We start from the raw sequence: 21,982 nt of genomic DNA, 5'->3' as shown, positions 1-21,982 counted from the left end.
GTCAGGAAGAAGGGCAGAAGGTCGAAGAAGGGGATGAAGATTGAAGCCCTGCCTGAGGGTCGAAGAAGAAGAGGGACGAAAAAGGGGGAGCCGGGGAGGTCGTCCGGTCGATTGTTAAAACTTTTAACTTTTAAAAATAATAAAAAAAACCTAAAATATGGACAAAAGTATATTTATTTTCCTTTGACCGCACCCGACTCGCGTCAAATCGGGTGCGAGTCAGAAAAGAACGGTTTTGGTCTGGTGCGGATGACCGCACCTGACTCTTGTTTGACTCAATTGAGTGCGCACCGGTGGCGCACTCGCACCCGCATTGTGTCGACGCAGGTGCGAAGGCAAAATTGATGCACCCAGGTTTCATAGAACAAAAACGAGACATTGTTTCTTCATGAAGACACCAGGGAAGAAAAGAAAATGGGCGACTGCTGACTGTTGAGGTTGACTGGGAAGAGGAGATATCAGATACCAGTGGTGAGAGGGAGGAGGGAGCTTCTTATTTGGTTGAGATTGTTTAAAGTCTGATATTAGCAAGACTGTGGTTTCTTTAGAATGTGGCCAGCCTTATTCGTTTGCAGACCCCGGGTTAGGACCTTGTTCTCTAACAACTGCTTATTGTTTAGTTTCTATTATCTACCCTCTTTTTTGTCATCCTTGGAGATAATTTTTCATTTGTAGATAGAAAATGTAAAGAGCAGTGGTGTACGTTGCGGCTAGACGAACACAAGGGATTGTATAATGACGTGATCGTGAGGAGGTAAAGGGAGGAATTGAACATTTATAATGGTGGAGGAGCAGGAAAGAGATTGAGAGGCCAAAGAAAATTTAGGGGTCTGCTCCTTGTCTCTGCTTTTCCTTTTCCAGCTTTGTTAATTTGGCCACACCATTTAAGTCGATTGAAATATTAGCTTGATCTAATCATTTTGTTACTATAAAATATATGTAATATCTCTACATGGGGAAAAACTATTTTCAATTAAAGTTATGTTAAATTATATATATATATAATGATATATGCTAATAAAGCACCACATGGTGTCAATTTTGTAAATCAAACTTCCATTGTTTGATTAAGAAACATTATTGTGAACAGTTGCGAGATCAAACTGAATGTAATTAATTAATTATTAAAATCGTAACATAATTTTTTTATTGCTTATTTCATTTTCTTGTTAGATGATTTTGATTTGTGTACACTCTTGCCTAAAAACAAAGTATCATTGACATCTGCATACATTATTTGTGTTTAAGATATTTATTTAATTAAAATTTTCTTTGCATTTGATAGCATTATCCTCTATATTGCGTCAACATGGTCAAAGTATATATCAAAATATACAGAACATTAGGCAAGTTCAGGCATTGAAAGGTAGATCTTGTAAGCTCGTATTATGTGGTGAAGATGTTTTCTCGTTAAGGTTGTGATGGAGTGACTCGTTCTGTCTCATGTTGCATCAAAAAACAACAAACAAGTAAAATTTTGAAAATTGAAGTTTGAATGGTCTAGGTTATGAAGCTTGATGATGTGACGTAACATATATATACTTTCTTATATTTGTTCAACCTCTTCTCTCATCCCCTGTCTCTCTCGTCCCCTCTCAATAAGCTTAGAAAATACCGCCGGTTACTTGAGTTTCGGCTGGTGTGAAGTTAATGTTGGATTTCTATTGTTCATTTGGCATTTACTGTACATTTCTATACATATTACCTTCTTATAATTCTTATTATTTAAAATGGATAAATCCTTGCAGGCTTTATTTTGAAAGATTTGACCGTTCATTCTCTCTCAAGCAATGGTCATGTTTCGAGGAGTTGATTCAGCTTATACAAGAAGCATGTTACACACTGTTTTGTTCAAGAAAATAGTGAAAACATACGATAATTTTCCTTGGTAATTATTACTTTATTAAATTAAATATAGCACCAAGATCCAACCTAAATGGCTTGGTACTTACAATCTGAGCGTGCAATTGCACTTGTCTTTATTGGACATGTTAGTTCCTTAACTATGATGTTGAAAATACAATTTGTAGGCAACCTGGATACATTCTTTCATTATTTACTACATTACTTTAATATTGGCACATGTTTAAAAGAATATGTTATTGGCTTATATATATATTTCAAAATTAGCTAATTAATAAAATTAGATTACAGATCAAATTCCAATAGAATTTAAGAGCATATTCAAATCAGTTTTGCATATGGCTTAGAATTCAGACTCCAATCAGATTCAGATAGGACTTAAAAGTTGGATTGGGGGATGAGACTTAAAAGTCGAAAACAGATCGGATTCAGATATAACTTAAAAGTCAGATGCAGATGTAGATTTAAAAGTCAAAATTTGGATATGGTATAGTGTTCTCTTCATCCACATTCAAGTCCAAGTCCGACTTCGAATATATAAATATTTGAAAAATCGAATATGATAAAAGGTATATTTGATTTGAATCTGATCCATTGACATCTCTACTCTTAGGGTGCCAAGTCCAATACTCAAGTCCAGCCCGACACCCAGATATCTTGGTCTTGCTCCATCACAGAATCGCCTCAATGGGACCAACCCAAAGTGCCTGCCATGCTCATTAATGTATATATCGGATCAGGTCTCATTTCATGGATGCCTTTGCCCAGGTGGTTAAATTATTTTGCCCTTGCACTTGACCTGATGAAACTCATGTCCACTCTATAGACTAGTTTGATACCCTAACGCCTGTTCAATTCATTATGTAATCTATATCTGCATTCTTGGGGCACCTGTGGATATGTTGATTGTGTTTTACCTAATCCATTGGGCTCGATAACCTATCCTTGGGCTGGACATGAAGCCTCCTTTTGCTATATTTCTTGGCTCGGGCATTCTCACACTTGGTTGGATCCATACTTGCGTCTACATCATTGCATGGATGAAAACTAGACAGAAAGGAAAGAAAATGGTGGAAGTAAGGGTGTTTGGATGGGGAGAGGGGAGGGCAAGAAAAGTACTATAAAAGGGTGGGTTTTGATGCAAAGAAATAGAAAGGAATAAAAGGGAAAGGAAATGAGTCTTCCTTTCACTTTGAATCCCTCAAAAGATGGAGAGATTCATAGGGAAAGAAAGAGTTCTCTCTCTCTCTCTCTCTCTCTCTCTCTCTCTAGGTGGTCAGCCACACCAGTGCTCTTTGATGGCCAAGCTCCTGCCTTCACAGCTCCCGCCCTTGCTTCCCTCACCGCGGAAGCCAGCCTTACCTTTGCGATCGAGTCCTGCCTACTCTCTGTCGTGGCCCCCCGAGGTACCTTGCTTGCCCCTTCCTTTTTCAGCCTTGCTAGTTGGGGATTCATGTGCGTCCACCTCGAGATGCCCCGACCCGGTGTCCACCTCGAGATGCCCCGACCCGGTGTTGTCTGCTGCTCAGCCAGACCTTGGCGACGTTCGGTCCTTTGCGCTGTCACCATCGGCTGCCCACCCCTCAGCAGGGGGTCGCACCCTTGTGGTCACTGTTGTTGCTTGCTCTTCTTCGACTGAGGCCTCCACTGACTTGACCTCTAGCTTTTCGTCACCCCCAGTCAGCCCATCTCCCTCTGTTGCATGTTTCCTGCTCTTTACGTTTGTTATTGGCCCCCCTCTGCCCCCTTACCACTCAGGACCTCTTCCTTTGGATATTTGAAATGTATTTCTTCTGTTTCTTTTGACAGTAGCTTTACCACCGACTTGCTTTCTCTGCATATACTGCTCCCTCGACTCAGTCGTGGCTCTCCTAGCAACCCTGCCTGCCTGCCCCTCCCACCTGTTAGCCCTGCCCTCCCTTACATCCATTCTGTTGACACTTTTTCCCCCACCATGCAGTCTGATTCCGTGTCCACCACTGCACGGCCAACATCCCCTCTCTCTCTTGTTCAGTTGCCTGGTCCCACCACTAGACATGTTGTTTGTCCCTCCGTACCCAATAGGTTGCCACCTGGTGCCCCTTTGTTGGACGCTGAGCATGGCATCTCCCTTCCGGATGCACTGGCCGCTCTTAAGGTCTCTCTCCCGCAGGAGCAACTTGATTTGTTGCGTTCTTTTTTGTTGTCATTGTCGCACCGGTCTAACACTCCAGCCTTGCCAGGTTGCGGCGGGAATTGCGTAGGATTGGGGCTTTTGCAGCCTCTATCCTCCCTCCCAGTACTGCTAGGACGGCCAGGCGTGTGTCGCTTCACGTGGTTTCCCCATGAGGGTAGCATGTTGGAATGTGCGGGGCCTGAGTGCCCATTATCGGCGTAGATATCTCTCTTCTTGGGCCCGTCAGCATGGACCTTCAGTGCTTATCGTGGTTGAGACCAAGTTGTCTGTCATCTCTCATGCTTGTGTTTGTACTTTATTGCGTCAACCGTCCTTCGGGTTCCTGCCGGCTAATGGTGTCGTTGGCAGCATCCTGCTGACTTGGTCTCCATCTCTTACGGGGGTTGTTGTGCATGTTGGTAGATACTCTATCTTAGCTACTCTCAATGGTCTCTAGCCCAATGGCCCAGTCTTAGTTACTGCGGTCTATGGCTCTTGCGTTGGAGCTTTGCGTGACCGGCTGTGGGCTGAACTGCATCATGTTCGTCAGCTTGTTGCTTCACCTTGGCTGTTGGCAGGAGACTTCAATTGTTTGCTTAGCCTTGCTGACTCGTCCTCTCCTATCACTTCTGGTACGTCTATGTCTGTTTTTCGCTCGTTTGTTGATGAGTTCGGTCTTTTTGACGTGTCTCTGAATAATGGTATGTTTACTTGGTCCAACAATAGGAATCCTCCTATTTTTCGTAGGCTGGACCGTATCTTTCTCTCGCCTGAATTGTTCTTTGCTTTTCCTTCGTCCTCATTGGTTCTTGGACCGAGACACTTGTCTGATCATGCTCCGCTACTCCTTTCCCTTCTTTGGGGTACGGCTGGTACCGGGCGCGCCAGGTTTCGTTTTGAGCTTTGGTGGCTCCGAGATGAATCATTTGTGACTGTTGTCCCTAATTGGTGGGCTCGCACCGTCAATGGTAGGTGGGCTGCTTTCAAGCTCTCGCGGAAGTTGCACACCATCAGGAGGGAGGTCTTCGCCTGGAAACGTATTTTCTGGAGCAGCAAATTTTCTGAGGTGTCCATTTGGGATGAGGAGATCCTGTCCCTCCAGTCTTCCAACTATAGTTCTGCGGACCAATCCTCTCGTCTCCTTTGTCTCCAGTGTCTTGCCTAGGAGTGGCGGATTAGAGAGTTCATTCACTGGCAGCAGCATTCTAGGCTGGGTTGGCTTGCGTACGGAGACCAGAATTCTAGATTCTTCCACTTGGCCGCCTCTCAAAGGTGCCTTCAGATGTTGCTCCAGTCCATGGTTATCGGGCACAAGGTTTTTTTTGGTGATGACATTCTTCTGGCTTTGACCGCTCATTTTAGGGATTTCTACTCTAAACCTCTCTGCTTCCATGACCCGCTGCCGGATTTTCACCTCTCCTTCCTCTCTGTCTCGTGTGCGGTCTCTCTTGAGCGGCCCTTCCTGCACCAAGAGACCAAGAACGCTGTTTAGGCCCTTGGCTCTGGTAAGGCGCCAGGCATTGATGGTTTCCCTATCAAATTTTTTCGTACCTTTTGGGAGGCTTGTAGCGCTGATGTGTTTGCGTTTTGTGATGAGTTTGCCTCCAGTTCCATATTTCTTAAGGAATTTAACCAAGCTACCTGCGTCTTAGGCACGCCTTACAAAATTATTGCTAAGTTGCTCTCTTTGCGACTTACGCCGGTCATGCTTTCTATTATTAACCCCTTCCAGGTTGCTTTCATCAAGGGTCGGCGTTTACAAGACGCTGTTGTCCTGGCCAATGAAGTTGTTCACTCCTCCATAGTCTGTGACTTCTTTCCTTCATCATTAAATTGGACATCTCTAAGGCCTTTGATTCAGTTAGTTGAGAGTTCCTTTCTTACCTCCTCACCTGTCTTGCTTTTGGTCCGTCGTTTAGACAGTGGATCCTTTCGTTGGTCACTGGGGCCCAGCTTGCAGTCTCCTTCAATGGGAAGTGTGGTGATTTCTTCAGTCTCGAGCATGGCCTCCGTCAGGGTTGTCCGTTATCGCCCTTGCTTTTCAACTTGGTTGCTGAGAGCTTTTCTGCTTTATTTCATCACGCAATGGACGTTGGCTTCCTCACACCGCATTCACTCCCCCACTTTCAGATCGTCTCCACCCTTCAGTATGCTGATGACTTTCTCCTGTTTGGCAATGCTTCCCGTCAACAGATTGTGAGAACTTGGCTCATTATTTGGATTTTTGAGTTTATTTCGAGTCTTTCTATTGATTCTGCTAAATGTCACATTTCCCTCATTCATGCGGATCCGGCTACAGTGCTTCTCGCTGAAGCATGCTTTGGGTGTAAGGCAGCTGGCCTGCCCATGGATTACTTGGGGTTCCAGATTACGTTGTCGCCTTCTGCGCCCTCCTTTTGGAGTAGAGTGAAGCAAAAACTTATTGATCGTCTACAGTGTTGGTAGGGAAAACTTCTTTCTCTCCCATGCCGTATTACTTTTGCTAAACATTGTCTTGCGTCTGTCCCCCTCCATGCTCTAGTTGTCTTTCGGCCTCCTGGGATTGTTCTGAGTAGGTTTGATAAGATTATTCATAAGTTTATCTGGGATGGTGATCGGCCTTCGGATCGCCTTGCGCATTGGGATATGGTTGTCTTTACGCGTCCTCTTGGGGGTGCTGGGGTTACCAACCTTAGTCGGGCATGTGAGTCTTCTCTGTGTTCTTGGTGGTGGCGTTTGGCAACTAAACATTCTCCCATCATCCTATTCATCTACTCCAAATTCAACCTACCTTCCCCTAGTGTTTGGAATAGTTCTATCTCTCACACCTTTCCCTCTCACTTTTGGTGCAGCATACTTTCTGCCCTTCTTCTTTTCCTCCGCCTTGCTGACCTTTCATCGTTCACATCCCCATCCTGGCCTTTTTCACCTACCCGTGAGTTCACTTTTTCTTCTTGCTACCTCACCTCCTTTGGTCCTTCTGTTGCGTTGCTCTCACCCTGTTCTCTTTGGTTTCCTGACCCCTCTCCTCGTGCCATTGCTTTTGTCTGGCTTCTACTTACTGACCACATTAATACTTTTGACCACTTACAGTGCCTTAGAATCAGTTTGGCTAACCAGTGTCTCTTGTGTCTTGCCGTGGCTGAGTTTCGGGTCCACCTTTTTACTTCTTACCTGTTCTTCTCTAGTGTTCTTGCTTTTACCTGGCCTTCCCTTGTTAGTAGTCTTCCAGACCCACCATCCATTTGTCTTATTTTCCTGTTTTGTCCTTCCCCTCACCTGTCTGCTTTCTGGGGTCGTATTTGGAGGTTGTAGATCGTTTCAACTTGGTGGCGCATTTGAGAGGAGCGCAACAATAGGGTCTTCAGGGGCACATTCTCTTCGCCAGATTCGGTGGCTCGTCTTGTGTAGGGAGATGTCCATTTTGCCATTCAGTTGAGGCGCCGCTGTCCGTCTGCAGCTGAGTAACTATTTCGCTCTGCCTTTGCTCTCTATTCACACATCTCTTATTTCATTGTGCATTATATTATATATTTCGTCTTTTACTTCTTTGTTTGCGGTTTGTTTTTGTATCTAAGGGACTTCTTGTCCCCAAATTTTGTTATATATTCTTATTTTATCGGCTCTCTCTCTCTCTCTCTCTCTCTCTCTCTCTCTCTCTAAGGCCTCCAGCATTATATATCTCTCTAAGAGGCGTCCAGCCTTTTCAACCAGATTTGACCTTTTTTCAAGAGTTAACTACTTACAAGTGGTGGTGACAACGTCGGAAATTAGAGGTTTCAAAATAAAAGTTACAATAATCTAGGGTAGGGCCACATTTTATGGTAAGTTCCATGTAACCCACTTATGATACCTTTGTAATTTCTTATTTAGACATTCAATTTGATGATTCATCTTTAAACATAGGCAATTAAACCACAAAGGTACAATGAGATCACGAGGAACCGGTAGGAATCCAGCCGCATATTGGACAGCCTATATATATATATATATATATATATATATATATATTTCATGTATTACTATCATTTGCACATCTGACATACTTTATTTAACATTTATAAATTGTTTGAAGTTTAAGCTAATTTGCTTATATATGTAATATTTTTCTGGAAATGTCGTTTATTAAAATTGTAACAGAGGGTGAACATAGACAGGCAATTTTAACATAAAAGCCACGGATAAGCTGATTATTCACGTTGACTTTATCAACTAATAATTTCACGTCTCAATTTAGGCCTTTTAGGCGTTCAAAAACAGACAAAGGTTTGGCAGTCGGTTTCCAGGAAATTATAAGTATTTCCATGTTTGATGACTATTAAGAAGCACTACTATTGAACCATAAACTCGTTCTTTTTATACGATGTAACCTTTTAACTTAAATAATTTAACATTAATGAATTTAAAGCTTCAAACTTTTAATCATGTTTAATGGGTTTTTATAAATTTATTGTTACCGGTTATAGATTGATAATAATTTATCTTTATTGAGAAATATGCTTCTAAATACACCTTAACATTTGACAATTCATTTTTTTTTATTAACAGTTTTTTTAACTAACCAGTAAAACCTGTCCTTGCTTAGGTCCCAAGTGTCACTAACTGCTGATTCCTACCGTAATGTTTATTAATTTGTAACTATTGTTTACCTTTCTTTTCTACTTAAAGTGCACTTTTACAGTCAAAGTGTCATTTTCGTGAAAAAATAAAACACCATGTTCTCTGACAGAGCCTAGAAAACTCTTAAAAAGCGAAAACTAATATAAGGAACTACGATTCTGATAGCTTGAAAGAGACACAAGAAAAAACATCTTGTTGTTTCTTCAACAATTTCTGATCTCTAGTAAACCTCTTAGTAGCATTCAAAACCAGATACGCTAGCCACACAGACTTAACACACCGACAGCTTATATGCTCCAGACTGCAAGCCCCTTAAATAAAAAAAAATATGCATAGAAACAAGCTATATACCACTCTTCCATAGCAAGCTCAATCTGCAAGCATCACAATAGAGACATGAGATTATTGAACTCCATCTGAATCTATGAAAGATGGTTGATTAGAGGTGGACCAAGAAAAGGGGTACACGAGTTAATGGAAATCCAATCTTTGTTGTAGTTGCTGACAGCAGTGAAGGTAGCTTTGAAGCATTGGAATAGGTTTAGTAAATATAATAAGAAAGGTTACTCAAGTGAGGAAGTCTTTATCCAGAGTTCCGTCTGCTCTAGCAATCCACCTCAATGATGTTGGCCTTGCAGAGACAGAAAGGAACCTGCGCCTTCCATTTTCAAAGTCAAAGGCTTTCGTTTAGACATGGCCTCAAGCAAAGGTCCAAAGGGAAAAAGCCCTTGCAAAGCGAAGCAAGAGGGCTTTGCTCATACAAAGCACTCACAGCTTTGAATGGTTGAAAGTCATGTCACGTCAAAGCAAAACCTTCTTTCAGAGTGCTTCTTTTTTGTGAGCTCATACTTTTCATTGATTTCAGGAAAAGAACTCATCAAAGTTTGAGGGTCATTGCAATTGTCTTTCATGGTTCTTGATATTCACTGATCTAGGTCTGAAAACTGAAAAGTGCTGATCCTTAAAAAAAAGGAGAAATTACAATTGTATGTCATGTTGACCCTGACCAAAGAGTAAATATCATTATGTAATAATTAACTCATAATTGAATGGCATTAGTGCTTCTCCAAAACGACAGTTTTTTTGCATTTCAAAGGGAGTCGAGTTAAAGCATGTGATAGTCAAAGAAAGTGTGGGAAGAACTAAAAATGACGTCAGACTTTTAAGGTAAGAATCTATCGCTGTGGTGACCGTGAGGACAGTATGATGCAACCATGGGATTGACATCGTAGTAGTTCTTTGGGGTACACAAACAAGAGACAAACGCTCTCGATCAACAGTGTACAAGAAATTCATGTCGACCTCAGCATCTTCACAGATTCTAAAGAATTGAGTGCTCAAGAATGAAAACAAATACTTTCTCTAGATAAGTCTCATGGGCCGAAGGGGAAGAAGTATCCCCCACACTTTTTTGTGCTTGTACAGCGCATCTGAAAGAATATCATGTTACTAGGTGACCCTCCCGATAAGATACATAAATATGATACCCCAGTATCCTAGCTTCACTCATCAATCGACAGCCATGACATATATTCTGATGGTGTCTTATGTTAAGTTGTGTCACAAACCAAGTGACCTTGATCTTCTCCGTGCTTGCTACAATTGTATTTTGAATGTATATTTTTGTCAAAAAAATCACATGCACACATGTGAGAGAGTGAGAGAGTAAGAGATTAAGAGAGGGAAAGCTGACCCACCAACGGCAAGCATATAAACCTAAAACTGATTTCACAAACATTAGATGATTACTGAATCAAAACACACTATAAATGACTCAAGGCCAGAAAGAGAGAGAGGAAGGGAGATACTGCAAACAGAGTACCATCACCTCAGGATCTACAGGAACGAAATATTTCTGCTCGCATGACATCAATGGGCATGTGATCAAGGGTGTATCTTTCAGGACCAAGATAAACGCCTGTTTTCTCCAACAGTGCAAGTGCTTCATCTCTACCATATCGACTGGTATACAGCCTTAAATATTCAATATCCTGCACACCACATTCAGACAAATGAGCAACAACTTCCACTAATGTGACGATTCAGTTTAATAAGCCTTAAACAAGAAAAAAAACAACCAAAAAAATTTGCAATTATAGGTGAAAAAGAGGATGCCTATGCACTGGCTCGTTCAGAAACATAAGACGGAATATTACAAAGGAAAAGGTGCATAGCGAGTTATTTATGTTGGCCTTCCATTTTCTCAAATCCAAGAGCTCTGGACAAAATACACCAAAAAGGTCAGGTGCATGTGTAAACACCAGTACATCCTTGCAATGTTGTCAAAGACAACGGGTGTTGAGCCTGCTATGAGGGGAGGCATAAGCCTCCAGGCTTTGAAGCTTAAGATTCATGATCAATAGAGTAAAATATATATTAATAAAAATAATGAATAAAATCAATATAAGTTTTTAGAATTAGTAGTGAAATGGAAAAGCCCATCTAAGTCATGTAATGGATCTTTCCAATTTGTTACAATAGTTTTTAAATTTTGCTGCAACTGATGTGCCACTGATATCATATACGCTAAAAGAACATTGTTGTTGAAGCATCAAAAGAACCAACTGCTTCATGCTTCTCGAAGCTTATAATGCATAAAAATTAACAAAAAACAAAAAGGCATTTGAAAATGTACTTGTTATATGTTCCAATATAACGACCACCAACATTGATTTTCACCCCATTGAACTTGAAACAAGTTTTAGAACTCAATCTAAACAAACCTAGTAACGCTTTAAGCTAGCAGTATGTATATGACTTTTTTTAGCAAATAAGACTGTTAAAATTGAGATTTCAACTGAAAAGAAATCATCCTAAATTGTATGGACAATTATAATGCTTACAGATTATTATCCATTTTAACTTATATAAGTGATTTCCCACTTTTTGAAAGAATTCTACATATCAGATTCTGGTCATAATTACAGTGTTAAATCAATAGGAAAGTAAGAAAACGGGAGAAAATCAAGGAACCAGCAGCAACTCCCTCAACCGTATGTATATGGATCTCGAGTATTATGAACCCAGATATAATCACATCCATCTATTACACCTTAACACCATCCTTGAGTTGGTTACGAACTATGAACAATTACTTCACTAGTCAGAATTGATATTTTATTATCCCTTACTGTAAAAAAATTCAAAATGACATGGTTCGATCTCATTGTCTTCAACCTTTTGCCTAATAAAGTATTAATCTATTTCAATATGTTTTATGCAATTATGATGAATGGGATTGAAAACAATACTAATGGCACTCTATCGCATAACAAGAGGGACAGAGATTTATTCCCAGTCACGAAGCATACATCAAACCTCATGTAGCTTCAACAGTCCCCTCTCCCATGGATTTGCATTCTTTTGTACTTGATCCTGCGACAACTTTTTGTTTTTCAGTACTCCATGACACAAGATTATTTCTAATAAATATATAATACCCAGACACATATCTCCTCTCATTAGTATGTCCAGCAGAATCTACATCTGTAGCAGTAATAAGTTGAACTCTATTTGCAATTTGAGTTCTATAATAACAAGCTCCTCACCAATATGCATGTCTGACCCTTGGTGCGTATAAACTGATACGTAAAAGGGAATAGACAATGTCTAGCCAAAGCGAGATACTGAAGCATTTCAACAATACTTTGGTTCCTGATTAGGTCATCAAACAAATCTCCATCTTCAGAGCACACAGTAGGAGTATCTATAGGCTTACAATTCCTCACTTCTGCCCTACCCAATAGATCATAAGCATGATTACATTGAACTAGAGTCAAAACATCTTGTTTGTCCAGCTCTGTCACAATAAAATATCACAATGCCCAAGATCTTTCATTTGAAAGTTTGCATCAATAAGTTTTTTCACTTTTGGTTATGATTATCAATGGCATCAAAATATACAAGAAAAAACTAGTTATATTCTTCTCTTAAAGTTAAAAAGGTTATGATCATGGAAACCATAACTTTTGAATCTTGGGTGAGAAACTCTCGAACCAAAAACATGATGCCTGTCTCAAATCAAAAACATGCGGCAATGTGAAGATGAAATATACAACCAAACACACACAAGTCATCATATCCAGAATGTTGTCCAGAACACAAGCACCCATAAGAGTATCAAAGTGGGCTTCACAGAGTTATATATATATATATAGTAGTTTCACAGATATCACGATAATTTTTGAAAATATCGCAATACTAATGTGAAAAACAAGAAAAACGAAAAAAAAGTGAACAATAGGATATTTTGAAAAAAATAGGAAAATATATTTATCGCATTATTATAGTGGGCGTTTCTTTTTGTGATTTTTTTCATTTTTTAATTTTTTAGCATTAATATTATTATGGATTCAAATTTAAACTTAAATTAAATTTATGTTTCATCATTTTTATCATCATTAAAATATTCATTTTATCACTTTTACATAGTTTATCATTTTATTTATGTTTCCTATTAGTTTCTATTTTATTTCATTTATACCTTTATTTTAATTTTTTTAAAGTTTTCTGAATGTTTTCCAAGACTTTCCCAAAAAACAACTTTGCAGAAAAATACCCAAGAAAAATCTCGCCATTAGAAACCTGAGAATGATATTTGTTGAAAAATGAAAACCTATCATACAAGGCAACATGAGGAACATTTTTGATGAATAACCACCAGCACTATGTGATGTGGTACCTGCAAACCACTCAAAATACGCTCTAATCGAGCAGAAGCAACTGGCTGACTTGAAGAAGAGAAAACTTCACCCGGATAGAATAAAACTCCATCACCTGGTGGCAGGCCGCGCCGAAATCTTATCTGCACAGTCCATAATATGCGCAACAGAAAACTGTTTTGTTTAGAGGCAGATGAATTGCATGTCTCCAGTTTCTAGTCATCTAATGGGTAAGACATACCTCAGCATTGGGAACCATTGCCCTTTCATAGCAGTTTGCACCCCAATAAAGAAAGCCAGTAGCACCTTCTTTCCAGACTCGCCACATGACTGCACGATGCTGTGTGCCTCGCATTCCTAGATGCCAGTTTGGGTGAGGATCAGAAGGTCCCATGCACACATACGTCCACCATTCCTGCAAAAGAGAAATCAAGACTTAAGTTGCAGAGCATCCTCATGCACACACAGACAACCAGCTTTCAGACACGGACAACACATGAATCAAGTGTTAAAGCATATGGGTCCCTTAGTATTTTATGTTCGCCAAAGGCTATATTTGTCAGATTTGTTATAATCCGTTTTAAGGTTCCTCTCATCATAATTTTTGTTAGTGAGGGGCAGGTTGGTCGTCTACAGTAATAAGTGTGTCTTAAACTAGGGTTACAGACCTTTATTTAGTGATCTTCTTGTTGTTCTTTACTTGTAAATTGTAATTGTTGCCTGCTGCTGCTGCTGCTACACAAGCATCCTGATAATGAAGTTCTGTAACTCAAGACTCTTGTTCCTTAGTTAAACGTGGTATCAGAGGCTGAGTTTAGCAGATGGACTGGTAGCTGCTGGTTTCTTGAAGTGACTGTTTGCGTTCTCATGGCAGATGTTGATCTTTAACGTTAAATCAGTAAGAAGAAATCGAATGAGGAAGTTGAGAGAAGCTAGAGAAGAGAGAAAGAGAGAGAAGGGAGCAGTCAGTCGTACGGCTGCTTCTCTTCTATTAGAATAAAAAAAAGTAATTAGGGTTAAGTCTAAGCCCTTGCATAAATAGTCCAACAAGTAATTAAAAATGCAAAGAGCTACCTAATAGTAAAGTTCCAAAATACAAAAAACCTCAAACCAGTACGTTTTCTCAACACTCCCACTCAAGCTGGAGCTTGATCTTTTGAAGCAACATATTAAGTAGAAATAATCCCTACTTGAACTAAGTCCCTAATATAGTGATAATCCACCTCCATATGTTTGGTCTGTTAGTGGAAGACACGATTATTGGCTATGTAAATAGCCGCTTTATTGTCACAGTGCATTTTTATAGGCAGTTCTATTTGAATTCCAAGATCTTCTAGCATGGCTCTCACCCAAGTGATTTCAGTGGCAGTTTGAGCCATGGCTCGGTATTCTGACTCTGCACTAGACCGGGCCACAACAGCTTGCTTTTTACTTCTCCAAGAAACTAAGTTACCTCCAACAAAGATACAAAATCCTATTGGGACTTTCTGTTATCAATAGATCTTGCATAATCTGCATCAGAATAAGCTTTTATCTGGAATGATGAACTTCTTCTAAATAATAGACCTTTTCTAGGAGAACTTTTTAGAAATTTCAATAGTAGCATAGCTGCATTGCAATGGGCTTTTCTTGGCTTGTCCATAAACTGGCTCAGTTTTCCCACAGCAAAAAATATATCAAGTCGAGTAATGGTTACATATAGTGGCTTTCCAATCAGTGACCGATATGATTTGCTATCAACAGGTTCAGATTTATCATCATATAAGTGAATACAAGAATTCATAGAAACAGAAATAGATGCCAGTTTGGTTCAAGTCATATTATGATCCAATTTTCGTGCGTAGTAGTTCTGCTTGAGAATACTTGAAGATCAGATTTGCTCAACCCAATTCATGAAATTCTTTATGCAGATCTGCCTGGGCTATCACAAAGTAAATTGCAGCCAACTATCTTTCTTATCATAGAATCCATACCAATACAAATATAGATGTAATAATGTATATAACACATGACTGATGAACACCCTGCAGAAGTTGTTGTACTTATAATATCTGAGACATAATGATATTGGGAAGCATCAGCAGGTAACTGATCAATAGATGTGGAGAAAATGACCTAAAATCTGAAGAAAGTTGGGCAGAAACGTCCAGTATACTATGTTAAGGTAGCTTTCGTTTATAGCACAAATTTTACTTATCAATTTGATGGGTGGTAGATTCTAAGTAATCTCAGTGATTGAACTAAAAATTTCTTAAGACTGGATCAAGCCAGGAATGAATGTCTGCTGGTGTATGTGGTTCTGAGATAGTTTTGTTTTCCTTATATTCTTAAGTGGACTTTAGAACCAGAATTTTTGTGAACACAATAAACGAAATACGGACCTGTTAAGATGAAAGTTCCTATTTCCTGATACAGTACACTTAAAAGTGCAGTGGGAACTCAAATATCATGCGACCACATGTTAACACCTAGAAGGAGCCATCTCCTGGTCCCTTAATCGCAGATTCATAGAGGAGCTAGTCTACCACTTTGGGTCAATGTTGTAAAAAGCGTATCATAAGCCGTATCTGTCTCGCTTTAAGGTAAGTCGTATCGTAAAATATCGTATTTTTTCTAATTAAATAAAAAATAGAAAAAAAATCAAAAAATTCATAAAAAATTGGTAAAAAATCAAGAATAATATGTTCTTCATAAAAACATTTTTTACAGAATGATAGACTTATTATTGCTATAAAGCATTGTCTACAAAAAACGTGTACGGGTATTAAACGGCGAGGCATTGTCTTCATAAAGTTACGCGTTCATCATTCATAAGCATCAAAATTCATAACAATATCAATCTAGAAAGCACAAGTCAACAATTACAAAACATATATCATAATTTCATAACCATAGATTCATAAGTCATAAGGTCCATAAGTCAATGAGATTGTGAATCGGGCCCAAACAAGACAAATGCTTCAAGAGATACACCCTTGAATCTTCTACCAACTTTACAAAATAATACTTAAAAGACCTCAAACAAGATGAGAATAAAACATATATTGATCTCAACAAAAGATACAAGAAGAGGCTAAAAAGTCATAAGCAAAACAAGGGACAACAGTCCCTTATTATAGTACAAGGAAAGCAAGAGAGGAAGAAGGGAGATGGCTGTTGGGCCATCTCCAACGGCAAGAAATCAAGCCGTAGGAAACTGATCCAACAGCTAGTTTTCCCTTTTAATAATAAAAAAGGTGAAAACAAAAGAAAAGAAAAAGTACAAAAAGAAAGAGTAAATTACAAACACGACCTAGGTACCCTAAATTACACACACACACACACACACACAGACACACACACACACACACACACACACACACACACACACACACACACACACACATATATATATATAAGACATATATTAGTACACTAATATATGTAATATACATACATGTAGATGTATATATAGATAGGAATACATACATTCTAACTGAGATACCACATCAAAAAACAAGTTTTAAATGTTATGTATTACATCACAAGATGATAATAAAATTGAGAAAATGTTCAATGCCAATACATATGAAATGAAAGCACTCTCGACTTTAGTTCATAATCTTCATCAGATTCATTCTCATCTCCATCCCCATCTTCTTCTTCATCTTCATCTTCATGAATTTGAAGATCCTCACCAACATATCCAGCAAGCTCCTCTTCATCAGCAAATTCTGTTGCTTCAGCTTCAAGGTTGAAGCATTGAAGATCTTCACCATCAAATATTGTAGTTGGCTCTTCCTCAATCCATGGTTCTAGATCTTCAAAGTTTTCTAAGCTGATAGGATCAAACCGAAGTGTGTGCTTTCTTGCTGATGCTTTTTGTAATTGTCAATGTTAAATAAGAGAAAACTTGTTAACAGAAAATTATATATAAATATATTGTAAAACAAATGTAAATATTAAGTTATATTACCTTTGTTTCAACCTCATATTATATCGAACAAAGACAAGGTCATTCAACCTTTTATGTTTGAGCCTATTCTTTTTCTTGTTGTGGATATGTTGGAAAACACTCCAATTCCTTTCGCATTCACTAGAACTGCATGTCTGGTTGAAGACTTTAATTGCAAAAAGTCTTAGGTATGGACAATCATGCCCAAACATATTCCACCACAAATCTAAACAAAAATAAAACAAATCTCATGTAAAAGTTAAAACAACAAAAAAGAATCAAATGTAACAAATGCAAAGTAAATTAAAAATTTCTATGTATGTAGCTGGACGCATGGTTGTCCTGGCTTGAACAGCGGAGTCTATTCCCATGTCTCCAAAACAACTATCATATAGATCCAACTCATTGTGCACAATATCTTGTACTCTAGAATCTGTCATTAACACTTCAATAAATTTAACAAACCATGCGTGACTTCTCCGTGCTTCTTAAATTATTAAAAAATCTAATTGCAGGATTCAGATAGTAAGCTGCTGTATGAAGAGGATGATAAAGTTGCCCAGTCCACCTTTTATCTATAATCTTCCATATGGGCATATATAATTTTTTTCTTCTCTTTCAAGTTGTCTCGAATTGCCTCTTCTGCTTTATCCATAGCCTCATATAAGTACCCTACGGAAAGCTTATCCTCGCTGTCAGCTAACCTGAGGACTTTAACTAATGTTACATAGACCTTCAATAGCTTCACACATGATTCCCAAAATTTGTTATTAGGTATAATATCCACAACTAAAGAAGAATTTCTTTTATGAGCATGTGGATATGCAGAACATCTGCCTCAACGAAGTTCTTTGTTTCAATTATAATTTGCACAATCAATACATTTGTGGCAAATCTAGTTTGTGCAAGTTGTATTAATTCAACTCCTTTTGTAAATTTTCTAATCAACTCAATACATATGCAAGATTACAGATAAATTTTGTAATCTCTTGGCATTCGTCAACAGTTGATTTCGTATCATGCATCTAATTAAGATCTTGAAGCAGTAGATAAACACAATGAGTGGCACATAGACTCCAATAAAATCTTCTATACTTTTGAAGTAACATATCCCCTGTAGCTCTATAACTTGCAGCATTATCTATAATAAACTGTACAATGTTTACAGGTCCAACCTCTTGTACGACATTATCAAAAGCATTGAACAAAATCTCAGCAGTCTTCGGAAGATCAGACAAATCAAGAGATTTCAAGAACATTGTACCTTTAAAGCAATAAACAAGAAAATTCACAAGTGGTCTTGACCGTGTATTAGTCCATCCATCTGACAAAATGGAGCAACCTGTTTCCTTCTAGCATAATTTCAACTGATTGCAATGTTCCAATACTTCTTTCATCGTAGCTTCAAGAAGTTTGCCCCTCAACTGATCATATGATGGCATTTTGAATCCGAGGCCTATAGAAGCAATTGCATCTGCCATGGCTTGAAACTAAAAAGAATTAACTGCATTAAAGGGAATACATGCATCATAAAACCATTTCTCTACCATCAGTTGTGCCTGATGTAGCATATCTTTAGATGTCATAGCAGCACGAATCTGGGGTTGACAACCTGGGCCAATATATGAAGGTAAAAAGTTCCTAATAAAACCAACACTAGACCTACCACTAGGTCGATGACCACGCTTAATATCTGGTGTACCTCTTCTGTTCCTTCCAGATGGGTCAGTTCGACGTCCTTCATACATGATTCCTTTCCCTCTACTTCTTGAGCTCTCCACTTCTGTTCTTAGACTCCTTCATACATGATTCATTTCCCTCTACTTCTTGAGCTCTCCACTTCTGTTCTTAGATTGTTGTTATATTCATCATGTTCAACATTTTTGTTACAGGAGAGATGAGAAGAAGGAGAGAGAGAGAGAGAGAGAAACTGCACGAACTATTCCATTAAGTTGCACCCTTCTCACGTTAAATGAGAATTAGGGTAAAAGGAGGAACTTACAAAATCAGTCCAAGACTGGAACAACTATTAATAAAAGCTGTTAATACAACTTTTAAATATTCAAAAGACCACTTATTATAAATGTTATTCAACACTCCCCCTCAAGCTGGAGCGTAGATGTTAATCATGCTCAGCTTGTCACAACATCTAGAGAACTCTGTAATAGGCAAGGCTTTAGTAAAGATATCAACTCTTTGATCCTCTGAGGCTACATGCACAGTGGAGATGATTCCCCCTTGAACCATACCACGAATATAATGACAATCTACTTCAAGGTGCTTTGTCCTCTCATGAAATACATGATTATTGGCAATGTAGGTGGCAGCTTTGTTATCACAAAACATTTTCATAGGTAAAAAAGTTGGAATACCAAGACTCTCAAGTAGGGATCTAGACCAAGTCATTTCGGCAGCAGTTTGAACCATTGCACGATATTCTGACTCCGCACTAAACCTAGAAACAACACTTTGTTTCTTACTTCTCTAGGAAATGAGATTTCCTCCCACAAACACACAAAACCCTATGGTAGACTTCCTGCCATCAATTGAGCATGCATAATCTGCATCACTGTAAGCTTCAACATCAAAAGATGTACCTTTTTTGAAGAAAAGACCTTTGCCAGGGGGAGGACTTCAAATATTTGACAATCAACATAGTTGCATCTCAATGTGATTGTTTTGGTTTTTCCATGAATTGGCTTAATTTTCCCACAACAAAGCTAATATCTGGTCGAGTCACTGTCACATAAAGAAGCTTACCAATCAACGATCTGTAGGCCTGTGAAGCTACCACTTTTGAGTGATCCTCATATAGATGTACTCGTGGATTCATAGGAAGAGTTGCTGGTTTAGCTCCTAGCATCCCTGTGTCTTGTAAAAGATCAAGAACATACTTCCTTTGTGACAGCACAACTCCTTCCTTGCTACGAACAACTTCGATGCCAAGAAAATACCGTAGCTGATCAAGATCTTTGGTGACAAAGTGTTTTTGCAAAAAACTTCTTTGTTAGAGCTACCTCCTGCTCACATTCACCTGTCAAAATAATATCATCAACATACACCACTAGCACAATCCCACGAAGCATACTTTCCAGTCTTGATAAATGGTTCATCTTCCTCAAGTAAATATTTTTTTTGATGTCCAGTGACTAGTGATTGACATCATGAATGACGACCAGATTTCATAATTAAGACCATCCAACTTAACTGTGAAACCAAATGAGAATGGATTGCCTCCAATTTTAAACTCATGAGAGGAATCAGGTTTGAGATTTTCAGCCATTGTAAGTCTATCCACAAGAGTTCAACCGAAAAGAGAATATATAAAGCAGAATAATGCTGATCAAAAAAGAACCAAGGACTAGCGCCACACAGCAAAAAAAAAAAAAATTTGTAGATGAGCAGCAATGTTTCCAAATAATATATAGATGACCACAAGATAACAGCCACGCCACGACAACCAAAAACACAACAGAGATTACTGTCCACCACAAGATTGTTAAGAAATATGATTTCTTATTGTTGTTATCTCTTAATTAGGTATTATCTTAGTTAAGAGCTAGTTTAGGATTAGTTAGGAATTAGTTTAGGATTTAGTTTATTTCTTTCTTTTCTCTTTATTTTTTATTTTTTATTTTTTATTTTTTATTATTTCTGCCAAACTAGCCGTTGGCAGTTCCAACAGCTCTATTAAGAGCTGTTGGAACTAGCCCAACGGCTAGTTTAGCTCATCTCTTCTTATTCTCTCTTATAAATATCCTTGTAACAGTCTTTGTAAAGGAGAAGCTGTGTTTTACAGCCTTTATATTGTTTATTGAATGAGTATTACTCTTCTTCACTTGGCCTTAGTGCCTTTTTGGTATTGTATGTATTCTTTGTGACTGTTATAGTCACTTTTCACATGGTATCAGAGCCATTGGGCTGATTCTCAAAGCTTGTTAAAGGCTGCTGCTGAGATTTTATGTTGCTGGTTTGATTGAAGAGATTCTTTGCTGGAGGATATAATTTCTTGAAGGCCTTTTTGCTGCGGTTGCTCACCAACTGTTTGGTGAAATTTCTAGAAGAGTTTTTTCTTGACTTCCTTGGAGATTATTGTTTCAAGTATTGCTCTCATGGAAGACTCCAAAGTTTCAATTGAAGGAGGAAGCTATTATGCTCCATACAAGCTTGACGGAACCAATTATACACTATGGGCAAAATGTTTGGAAATGCATATCAAAGGAAAATATTTATGGGGCTTCATAAGAGGTACGTCTATCCCTCCCACTCTCAAGTTGACCAAAATAGAAAATGGGATTGAAAAACAACTAGATGGAGTGGAAAGACAAAATGCTATGAATGAATATTACAAAAAATTAGACGATTGGGAAGCTAAAAATTCTAGGATTAAAGAATGGATTTATGGAAGTATTGAACCTAGAATTGCCCAAAATCTTATGTATTATGAAAAGGCTAGTGAAGTTTGGGAATATCTTAAGGGAATGTTCACCCAAAAAGATATGGCCCGAAAGTATCTTTTGATTCAAAAGGCCCAAAGTATCAAGCAAGGAGAGAAAAATGTTAGAGAATTTTTCATGGAAATCTCTAGTGTATGGAATGAGTTAGATCAACTAAGTCCCGAACTAGGGTTGGACTGCAAATGCCATGAGATTAGAAGAAATGAAATAGATGAATTTCGGTTTTTTCAATTCCTTCAAGGGCTACGGCCCGAATTTGAACAAATAAGGTCAGCCCTTCTTTCTTCATCCTCTCCTCCACTCATTCATGAAC

General features: G+C 38.6%; 1 protein-coding gene across 7 annotated transcripts in view; it reads right to left on the bottom strand.

Moving 5' to 3' along the window:
• Positions 1-8,854: 8,854 nt before the first annotated feature.
• The window catches only part of LOC116252613 (uncharacterized), an 89,337-nt gene continuing 76,209 nt past the window's right edge, over positions 8,855-21,982 (bottom strand). For 6 of the 7 annotated variants that reach the window (XM_031626995.2, XM_031626996.2, XM_031626997.2 and 3 more), the window contains 3 exons: positions 13,520-13,693; positions 13,299-13,421; positions 9,962-10,608 (listed from right to left, as the gene is read on the bottom strand). In XM_031626995.2, the coding sequence (XP_031482855.1) occupies positions 10,447-10,608; positions 13,299-13,421; positions 13,520-13,693 (459 nt within the window). In that variant the 3' untranslated portion in view covers positions 9,962-10,446. Of the gene's footprint in view, positions 8,992-9,961; positions 10,609-13,298; positions 13,422-13,519; positions 13,694-21,982 lie in introns of those variants that run through there. The other variant, XM_031626992.2, reaches the window with a different exon arrangement.

This window comes from Nymphaea colorata, chromosome 4, assembly GCF_008831285.2.
Source record: "Nymphaea colorata isolate Beijing-Zhang1983 chromosome 4, ASM883128v2, whole genome shotgun sequence".
Lineage (NCBI taxonomy): Eukaryota > Viridiplantae > Streptophyta > Magnoliopsida > Nymphaeales > Nymphaeaceae > Nymphaea > Nymphaea colorata.
This window is presented reverse-complemented; position numbering and strand designations above follow the sequence as displayed.